Below are 11091 nucleotides of genomic sequence, written 5' to 3' on the forward strand. Positions count from 1 at the left end.
CTCTGTATTACAAGAAGCAGCTCCAAAGATTTTTATTTCTTTAGGAACCCTATCACAACTAAAGTAAGGTTAATTACACTCAGGGCAATATTGATGAGAACTTTTACAAATGGACTCTCGAAAACTTCAGAGACCTTGCCCCAGAACCTGAAATTAAAAGAAAATATTATCACCATTGTTATCACCATTATCATCGTACTCATTTTGTTGTAATTTCGAATTACCCTTTCTCTACATTAATTTTGTCACTTCATTCCTAATCATTCCTTCACTTCAACACTAGCTGAATTGACGGCATTTCTAACATTTCCCTTCTCTTGGCATGCCCTCATTCGCTCTACTATTAAGTGGTTCTTGGTTATCGTCGTTAGCAAACACCAAGCGCGCGTACGTAAACGCCTTTGAGAAACTTCGAGGGAAACTGCCGATAAATTCTGTTCCTAGTAAACATCGATTGTATAATTCTTTCTGGCTATGTGTAGATTCGATCGGATACACGATGTGCATTCGTTGCCTAGAAATTTTAATTACAACGGAGACATTCTTTCCCCCAACCCTTGATTTAGACTCGTTGCCTCAAGACCAAGGACTTCATTATCACCACTGGAAGTTAATGGTGTTATAGCTAGCCTCAGAGATATGTTACCAAAAATATGAATGTCAACGTAGCGACAATTTCATTCTAAAGATGGCCGATGGCGGTGATACCCGTATTCTATTTTATGGCGTTTTCTGGATAATAAACACCGCTTTCTTGTAAAGTAGCCTTTTTATTATTAAATGTCGGCAAATATCTATACAGGCCAACTTAAATATTTCAGTGCCCCAATTATTTAAGGTAGGATTCCGTTAGCTCCAAAATGTTGTGTAAAACTGGCTGAATTTTTTTTCGTGTCTTTTTGCTACGCTCTTTATTCCCTTCTCCCCACTCGCCGTAACACGAAGCTTCCTCTCATTTCTTTATCGTCGAGAGTTTACTAGTTTTTTACGAATAGCTGAATAATTCATGTGTCACGATGTATTTTTTTTTAATTGCGTTAGGTCTCCTTCCGGCGCAAGTGTAAGCCCGGCGAGATATCTTCCACCAAAGCCATCGAAGAGAATTCCCAAGTTTGATCAAATAAAATTGTCTCCAGCAGTTACGGCTCAATAATGTAGCAAGTTCGGTCTGCATGATCATTTAGTGCTGGAGCCGAATATACTGCTGAACCGCTTTCATATTCTCTTCATCACAAACACGTTTCATTCTAAAGCAAGTCCTTGAATCATTCTTAATGTCAGGAATGAAACAATAGTACATCAATTGTATGACGCCATAGTTCTCACTCTCTCGTATTCCGAACACGATTGCCAAATGCTTTGCCAGCGTAAATGCTTTGAAACTACGTGAAATATCACATTTTATCAACAAAACTGCACTAGTCAGTGAAAACGCTCCTGTGTGATTCCTTAGATGTACCACGTCTCTTTTGGACACTAAAGTTGGCGAGCATGAACTATACAAACTAGCTCAGTACGCCATCTGAGTTACTAAAGTGCTTGCTAAGTTATTGCTACCCAGGTGATTTTGATTCACCAAACTGTTTCTCCTTTGAATGCAAAAAGGTAATGCAAAGAAAGAGATAAAATGTGACCTGCTTAACTGCAATACAAGTTATTGTGCTATAAATGAATACATTCTTCACACATAGAAATGAAGATCACTGATCACCGACCTCGGAATAGTATCCAGATTCACGAGGCAAAGAACAGAACATAATGATGTTTGGTGCAGCACAGATAATGAACTTGCATCACCTAGCTTGAACGCCACAAAACTTATTGTAGTATCCGGGGCCCATCAGATAACAATTTTTAAACTTTTAGAGAAAAATTAATTCTAAATAGCCTCATTTAAAAGAACTTATTCCCACCATTGGCGCCGACATGTCGTTTGAGCCACTCACCTCATTCGTGTGGAACTTTTAACATGTACAATATTGATACACTGTTCCCCACTTGCTATACGCTGCAAGACCATACCGCATTACACCCCACCATATAATACCTTACTTCTTTAATTAGTAGGGTGTAGATGTAGTCTAGATAAGAAGGCACAATAGACTCGAAAACTCGCTAAAGCACAGGATGATATAACGAGACACCACCACCCAACCAGCAAAATAAATCGGCCCAGTATTGCAAGTAGATGGTTTAACGGTGGTCTGTTGCAGGACCGGCCATTGTCAGCACATTTCCAATATTGTGCCGATTACCTGGGCTGCTTGGGCATGAGACATTGTTCAGTCTTCTCCTGTTGTCGTATCTTATAACGTTTAAACGAGTCTACAAAGTTTGTTTGTTTTTTAAATGCGCGGAAATCTATGTACACTGTATCTCTTGCATATATGGTCCACCGTGCCGCCTCGAGTGAAGACACTCTCCGCGGTCTCGTGCTCAGCAGTGAACCTCCACAGCTCCTAAGCCAGAGTGGTCGGTCTGTGCTTGTCCCAGTTAGCAAGCCACTAACAGCGAATTCAATGTGAGCGTCTCTGGAAATCATCTCAGAATCTGAAACCCGATGCTCACACCTAAGTTATTTGTGAATGACATCGGTATACAAATAACGAGCAACACTTGAGACCACCGCTTCCCTTACCTTCCTTCTATTTTTTAAGGACGGACTCAGCTGAGGGTGGTTAAAGTTTCATTGTCTGTTAAATGTTACCTATTAAGCGGTTCAGTGTTCCCGTCATACTTCGTTCAGGATATTTTTCTGTAACCCGTCGACACTTTCAAAAACCGTAATTTTTGGGCATCCGGCTTATTTCGCATAGTGTTGGAGGGACCCTTGAACTGCACATGTATCAGGCGGAGAATACGGTGCAAGTCTTCAAAGAAGTGTGTGAACGGCTTACCGTTCCCACTTGGACTTGCCGCAAGCTCCTGTAGGAAAATAAACGAATGCCGAAAAGTCAAATTATTTCCACATTTCTCCCCTGGAAACGACTGTGAAAAAGGCCATGGTGTGCAAAAAAGCTAGTAAATAATGAAATCGTGACGTTTAGGACAACGTTTCTAGGATCTAACATCTAATGGCCTTGCGGGCTGAAATCTACGCTGTCATGTGCTCTACAACAGATTCAAATCATTTAGCCCTGATGCCGGGTACTAGTCGGATTCACCAGTTAGGTATGTGTGGCGCAAAAGTTCTGATCAGATGGAGACCCTACACTGCAGTAAGCTCACGTGACAAGAAGATTGCAATTAAAAGACGAGGCTAAACAACACATGCAGCAAAGGGAATTCGACTGTAAGAGTTCACCATGAATGGGAGGGCCTGGCTCCACAAAGTAGCTAGGAATTGAAAGCTGGTCATCACGTATATATGCACTGTATTCTCCCAGCGTGCTGCAACATCGCGAACGTGCGGAATTTCACAGAAAGGTGAACCTTTTCTACTTTATTTCACTGAAGGAACTTTAAGCAGCCCGAAATAAAACTAGAATTGCCAAATATAGGCCATCCTCGTAGCAAAGTGTTCAGGCCGACATATGTCCTCCCGATTGTTGTCCAGGCGCCTCTAATAGGATGGGGGACAAAACGTTTTCGATATATAAGACGATCTTTTTGTTTTTTTCTAGACTGTAGTTGAAAACTATTTTGGAATGTTATACGCTAAGTGGGTAACTATTTATAAAAATAAAAACTTGTACTTCTTCCACCAAACTATGAGTGATCCGTATTGAATGAGAAATTTTTGTTCTTTTTAAGTTGTAGGTGTCTACACTTTCGACACCGAGTCTTTGGTGGGTTTCAGCGGCCCTCCCCATAGCCGGCGCACAGCATAATAGCCTGGAATTCACAGAGGGCGTTGGCGTTCCATAAGGCTTCCCACAAGCTACTTGGAACGCATTGATTCGGCCCGTTATCTGAGCGAAAAGAAGAACCGTCGGGATTTAAGATCCCATTATCATCTTATACTTCTCTTCCTTGTGTGCATTTCTGCACTGTATCCGCCAGCACTTGTACTGGCATTCGCCAGTACATGGCCAATTCGACGGGTGATCAGTACATACGCGTGGCATGAAATTAAATTCCTTCACCTAAATTCGTCACCTGTGAGCCTGTTTGGATAGGAAATCTTTCCTTTGGCATGCACAAATCAGTCACAGGCTCTAGCACGCACAAAAGTACGTTTAGCACCTGTATAATTCAAGACTTCTGCGCTACTGCTGCAGGGCAATACTATCTTAAGCGCCATGCATGTTTCCTCACTCTTGCATGCTATAGAATTAATCTCAACATTTAAGCATCTATCAAATCAAACCATTAAGGTTATTCGATACACTTACCGAATTCTTTCATAAGTATTCGTGCCGTAACGACCGGCATCCCTTCACGAAGGAGGTCTTCAATTGTGATGTTTGAAAAGTGCTCTGTAGCCTTCACGCCTAGAGTTCTCAGCACCGCCATGGTTCTGCGCAGATCTTCGTCGCCATAGATGAGGTTTTTTTCCAGGACTTCGCTTATCTTTCTGGCCAGTTCCCTGCGCAAAAAACCAAAAAGCACACTTTAACGAGCTTCGATTAACTATTTGTGGGACCCATTGCCGTTAAAATTGGCAAATATTGGAGAAGAGAATTCTCGCTCGAAAAAAGGCACTACACTGGTGTGAGCCTATTGGATGCGGTTTTGTCGAAAAGGGCTGCATGGTAGTGATGCAAAACTATCGGAAAATTGACTATCGATAGTATAGATAGTTTTTTTAAACTATCGATAGTGTAAAAAAACTATCGGTAGTGCTACTATCGATAGACTATCGATAGTAATACTATCGGTTCTACTATCGGTAGTATTACTATCGATAGTAGACTATCGTTAATACTATCGATAGTGTTGCTATCGATGGTACTACTAGCAATAGTACCGCTATCGATAGCAAGACTATCGATAGTGAAACTGTTGATGGTAAGACTGTTGATAGTAACAAGGTTGATACTATGCATTTGTTGGATAGCGATATAACCAAAACATTTCTGATACCTGATTGGTTTGGCGGTCTCATGTGGCTTAATATCCCAAAGAGACTCAAGCTATGAGGGATGCCGTAGTAGAGGTGTCCGGGTAAATTTTGACCAGCTGTGGTTCTTTAACGTGCACTGGGACAGTTCGAAAAAATACCTGGAACTGCATCCGATGAAAGAGCAAGCACTGGGACAGTTCGGAAAAGTACCTGGAACTGCATCCGATGAGAAAACAAATAGCCCAAGTTGTGCTGGCTTTCTGACGTAACCACTGCATAAATGTGTTTCTCACACATGCTTCGCAACTAGGACATTCGCACGCTAGCATTTTATCCAGCAGCTTTACGTAGGGAACGTCTACAGAGCTCAGTGACGCGTAAGCAGCGAAAACGGCCGAGTCCTGTCAGTTACTCACACCATCAGCTCCATAGCACACACTCGGGAAACCAAGTTTAGGATGCACTTGGTATGCGTAGTTTATTTGATAGCATCGATAGCACTATATATAACAAGTAGTATCGATACGCCTATACATAATATTATCAATAGACCTATCGATAGTACTATCGATGGTACTATCGATAGCGCTCTATCGATAGTACTATCGACAGTCTTTTTTACCATCGATAGTTCGATAGTGACTCAACTATCGATAGTATCGATAGTACTATCGATAGTTTTGCATCACTACTGCATGGGTATTCTTCGTTGCACGTGAGTAATTTGTGGCGAAATGGTCTGGATGAACTTGTTCTTCCGAAGTTCATCTCAAGGGCAGAGGAGGGGTAGGGCCTATGCTCCTGGTGTATTTTGATGGTTTGGTTTATGGGGTTTAACGTCCCAAAGCGACTGAGGCTATGAGAGACGCCGTAGTGAAGGGCTCCGGAAATTTCGACCACCTGGGGTTCTTTAACGTGCACTGACATCGCACAGTACACGGGCCTCTAGAATTTCTCCTCCAAAGAAATTCCAGCCGCCGCGGCCGGGATCGAACCCGCGTCTTTCGGGTCAGCAGCCGAGCACCATAGCCACTGAGCCACCGCGGCGGCTGGTGTATTTTGAGGCAACTGCAATGCCAGTTCCCTCAGCAACTCCGGAACGCAGCTCAAACGTGTTCGCTTCATTTTATATAATTTTTTCCTCTAACCTACCTAGAATGACTGTTTTGCAGTAAATATTTAGTTTTGCTACATATTATTCGACACAATCACTTTTTTCTTTTCTGCTCATTAAGCAAGGCAAAATCTAATTTAAATAGAAAGCTACCACGCAGATGACTGCCATATTCGTTCAGAAGTTTTTCATCCCTGTGCAGATAAAGTTGAAAAAATATCAGCGCGCAGTCCTTCCTTATTTTTCTGATAGCGAAGTGAAACAAAAAATTACATCTTGATATTCGAGCTTACAGACAGTAAGTGCTGGAACTTCAACGTAATTAAAGCGAGCACGTGCGCGCGCGCGAGAGAGAGAGAGACTCTTTAATGAAAAACAGAGAATTTAGCCGGCGTTTCAATATCGCTGGCATACTACTCTGCGTAGGGAGCGCGAAAGCCGGGGACCTTAAAGGGCAACTGCAGCACTTTTTTGAGAATGTCGCGATATTCAAGGATTCAAATCTATATAGGCTGTAGGTAAAGCATTCCAAGTGTTTTTGCGCTAGCATTTAATATAGTGACGTAATCTTCGATTGAATTTTGCGCTTCTTCTCAATGCACCGGAGGACTGCGGGGAAGTTATGCATGACGTCACGGAAGGCATCATTTCAAATTACCGCTGTCGTCAGCCACACCCTGCCCTGACTCGTTAGAGGCTGCCGAACTCCTCTCGGCAGGGTTCGCCTTCGGTGGCGTGGGTGTTCTTCCTTCAAAGCAGGCATTTGTGCGTTGGAACTGTACCAATACCTTCGATGACGTCATCATGCGCCCCCCACTTGGCGTTGTGCGTTGCGGAGAAGCTTGAAGGGCGTCCGGATTTTAATAGATTTTTACTTCACTATTTCAAGTGCTAGCCCAAAAAGACTTCGCATGCTTCACCTTCCAGTTTCACACGTTCGACCCTCTTATGCTCGTTAAATTCTAAAACCTATGCAGTTTCCCTTTAAGCGTCGCCTTATAGGCTGTAGTGGGTTAATGCTTATGTACAACATTCTCGAACAAAATTTTTGAGAATGCTAAAATTGTAGATACACTTATGGAAGTATTGAAAGTAACGATCCATTTTTCTCTTACGTAGCAAAATCTTTCTATTAAAGTGTTTCCATCGATCGCATCAAACAGTTAAGACTGCCATAGAAAACCATAGGGAAGGCTTTTGACGATAGGAAAAACGTTAAAATAAATAAATGCAAGTCTGCCGTAGGGTTATCAGTGCATATATTGATTGCTATAGTGAAATCTTACATTATATGAAAAATTGCGTTGAGAATGGGTTTGCCGCTCAAAATTGCTTTTGTACAGAATTGTTGGGTATGATGCAGAATTCCTCATTCTCTAATTAGCATTCATACATCGTCGGGAGTCATCCTACTATAAAACCCATGCAATGCAGTACCGCACTCTTTCTGTAAAAGCCAGCGGCCGGGTTTTTGTGACCCATGTGGCTCTTCCCGAGCAAGCTCTCGCGACCAACCATTAATTTAAATGGCACCTGCCACAGTGGTCAGTTGGCTCACAATCCGCTTGGCAGGTTGTGAATACGACACAAGGTCACAAGACAAGAACACAAGACAGGAGATTATTATGGCGAAAGCCTTTAATGCCTCATACTGTCGTTAGCAGCCGTGTCAGCAGCCGTGTCAGCAGCCGTGTCAGCAGCCGTGTCGGCAGTCGTGTCGACAGCCGAGTCGGCAGCCGTGTCGACAGCCGTGTCGGCAGATGTGTCCGCGTTTTGACGGGTGTCCACCGTGGTATGCGAGAAAGTTACTGCGTAATTTCCTTTCCTAAAATACAATTTTCAGTTTCTTCATTGCGGCCCCTCTTTCTCTTTCTTCGTTCACTCCCACTTCCTCCCTTCATGTGCGGTGTGCTTCGGGGGTCCACCGAGATGACAGAGAATTGCTGCGCCATTCCCTTTCCTCAAAAAGCGTTGCGCATAGCGCCGAACGGGTGGTGGCGGTCTTCCCTTCCTGTACGGTTCGGTTCGGGTGTCCACCGAGAGGACAGAGAATTACGGTGCCATTTCCTTTCCTCAAAAACCTTTGCGTTCAAAGGGCAACGCATCGCGCCGAACGGGTGGTGGCGGTCTTCCCTTCCTGTACGGTCCGGTTCGGGTGTCCACCGAGAGGACAGAGAATTACGGTGCCATTTCCTTTCCTCAAAAAGCGTTGCGTTCAAAGGGCAACGCATCGCGCCGAACGGGTGGTGGCGGTCTTCCCTTCCTGTACGGTCCGGTTCGGGTGTCCACCGAGAGGACAGAGAATTACGGTGCCATTTCCTTTCCTCAAAAAGCGTTGCGTTCAAAGGGCAACGTATCGCGCCGAACGGGTGGTGGCGTTCCGTGGACTGCCTGGCAGCGCTACAACACGCTGTCACGTTCCACTCCTAAAGGCGAAGCTCAAGCGTCGTTAATTAGCAGTTAATTAGTATTTAGTCATTAATTAGTAATTAGCCACGAATTAGCAATTTGTCATTACTTCGTCACCAATTATGTGTGACGTCATCCAGTGTTGACGTCACCACTGACACACAGGCAAAGTGGTGCGGAAAATGCTTTCACCTCTACGCACTTTAGGTGTGAGGCCACCTTTTTCAAAATTTTTTAAAATTTTGACCACTAAATTTTTATTTCACATTTACCTTATAAAGCACCACTTTATATGATATTCAAAAGCAAATAAGAGTGAAAAAAGCCATGCTGGCAATTATTATTCACAAAAAATTGCCCAAACATGGCTGTTATGCAAACACTCATAACTAGTGAATGAAGAGCAGGAATTGTAAACTTTTCGCCACAGAGTTAGCCAACTAACCATCCTGTGCAACCAACTAGGATCTTTGCCATCTGATAGTTGAGAAAAAAGTTATAGCAAAAATGCTAAAGAAAACAAAAAAATGTGTCATTTCTGCCTACCTTCCTTGGCATAAAACATGATTATATCAAAACTCTCCATTCGATTTCATTTATCCTAGTTCATTGCACAGGCTAGTAACAAAGGAACTAGCGTGCAAAGTTTCATTGAAAAAAATTTACCGACGATTACGTTACTTCCTAATGCGAAATTTGAGCGCAGCAAATAAGCTGTTTCACCTTTTCGATACATTGAGGCAAAGAAATCGAGCAACACATGTATGCGCTATCACAGAATTTTTTTTTTATTTTTCACACGTATTCCTTTAACAAAGACTCCACTAACAGTTCTTGACAGTCATGAAGGAAGCTTTGTGGTCGGAGAAATAGACTGATATATGTTCGACTTGGTACACCAATGCTTCATTCTCAAAGACGAGATCTATACAAGTGCCTCGCGAGGTTGTCACAGCCGTGGGACGCGTTACGAGCGAGAGGAACGGGATGTTCTCCCGCATAAGTGTTAGGAAATTGCTGTTTGTCTTTATGTCAACATTTAAGTCCCCCACTACTAACATCGGTGTGGATCGATGGACGGTTAATGGGAGTTGCAGGAAGTGCACGACGTCTTTCGTGAGTGTGGTAGGGGCGAAGTAGGCAGCTACTACCAGCAAGCCGTTGGGCAACTTTGCGGCGCACAGTTCGCCAACTTCATGTGACGTGCCAAACATTTCTACTGGTATTGCAGAGAGACCTGTGCGCAAGTAGATAGCGACTCCCGCCGCTCTGTTGTGGTCTCTGCGAGCACCACAGCAGTATAGGAAATCTATGATTTCGAGAGGCTCTTCGGGATCCATCCAGGTTTCAGCAAAGCAAAGTACAGAGGAATGGCGCAGAATGTGATCGTGGTGTACGTCCTTGGCATGTGCGGCAAGGGAGCGTACGTTAAGAGCGGAGATCAACAAGTAGTGCGGCTGTTCAGTCATGGCGAGGCACTTGGCGGTGATGGTGTCAAGTTTGTGGGACTGCAACCGACGAAATTCATCGGCTAGCTTTCTGTCCGGATTGGCTTTTTCGTGGTAGAATGTGAAGTCGTTGTCAACATTGGTCAGGTAGAGTCCGTTGATGTCTGTAGCGCGACTCAGTGCCACGTATACCAACTTCTGTGGATGATTCTTGGCGTAGGAGTACACGACTTCATCATATGTGCCACCCTGGTATTTATGAATGGTAATTGCGCTCGCCTGCACAACGGGAAGCTGGCATCTTCTTACCGATACCTTCGTCTTCTTATCGATAACGCAGGTGACGGTACGCCTTTCAATCGGTATCCAGTTCGGTTGAATGTTTCTGTTGAGCTTGCGTAACTGGTGTGATTTTGCGGCCGCTACGGTTCCGATCGCAAGTTTGGAGCCAAGCTCCCCGAACTGCAAACATATGCGTAGCGGTTTCCCATGGGTGTCGTTTTCGATGAATTTCAGTGTTCCCACCGATCCATTAACAAGGCCATCGGAAACATCCACGTTGAGGGTGATCATGTAAGGCTTGCCAATGCACAGCATTATATTTGCTGGCAAATTTCCTATTTCGGCCTTGGGTAACGTTTCGACCTTACGCATGGCCTCTGTTTGCTCTTGCATAGACCTACACCCAACGATTGTATCCTGTGCCGTGCATGGTACAGCATTATCCTGTGCTACTATGGCCTTTGTTGTGTTGTAGTAATCAGATTACTTGTTGGAGTAGAACAAGCGTATGCCACCGGGGCAAGAAGCTTCTGCTTCCTGCTGTGGAACGAACCGACTCTCGATGAGTGAGATTTCCTCGGGGTCTAATGCGACACCATCTCCAATTTTGGAAAGCAACGTGGAGAACCTGAGATTGTTTTGTCGTACCACTTTAATGACTGCAAAGTAGGCGAGATCGTGCCACGCGATTTCTGTGTTAAACACGTCGTCTGTTTTGACGCGCTTGAACACCTCAGCTGCACGAACGGGGGGAAGCTGACGCAGGTCCCCACAGAGAATGACGTCCAACCCTCCGAAGGGCTGCAGATATTTGCAGGTGATGGAGCGGAGCC

General features: G+C 44.1%; 1 protein-coding gene across 1 annotated transcript; it reads right to left on the bottom strand.

Moving 5' to 3' along the window:
- Positions 1 to 9236: 9236 nt before the first annotated feature.
- Positions 9237 to 10737, bottom strand: LOC149336007 (uncharacterized). The gene has a single exon (XM_089552510.1). The coding sequence runs from the start codon at positions 10649 to 10651 to the stop codon at positions 9353 to 9355; it is 1299 nt and encodes a 432-aa protein (XP_089408636.1). The 5' UTR covers positions 10652 to 10737; the 3' UTR covers positions 9237 to 9352.
- Positions 10738 to 11091: the final 354 nt, after the last annotated feature.

Source organism: Amblyomma mixtum, chromosome 7 (genome assembly GCF_055824585.1).
Source record: "Amblyomma mixtum isolate Tamu chromosome 7, ASM5582458v1, whole genome shotgun sequence".
Lineage (NCBI taxonomy): Eukaryota > Metazoa > Arthropoda > Arachnida > Ixodida > Ixodidae > Amblyomma > Amblyomma mixtum.

What these genes read in the sequence shown, in the direction of transcription:
- LOC149336007 (XM_089552510.1), bottom strand. Translation starts at nt 10,651, where the DNA reads ATGCAAGAGCAAACAGAGGCCATGCGTAAGGTCGAAACGTTACCCAAG.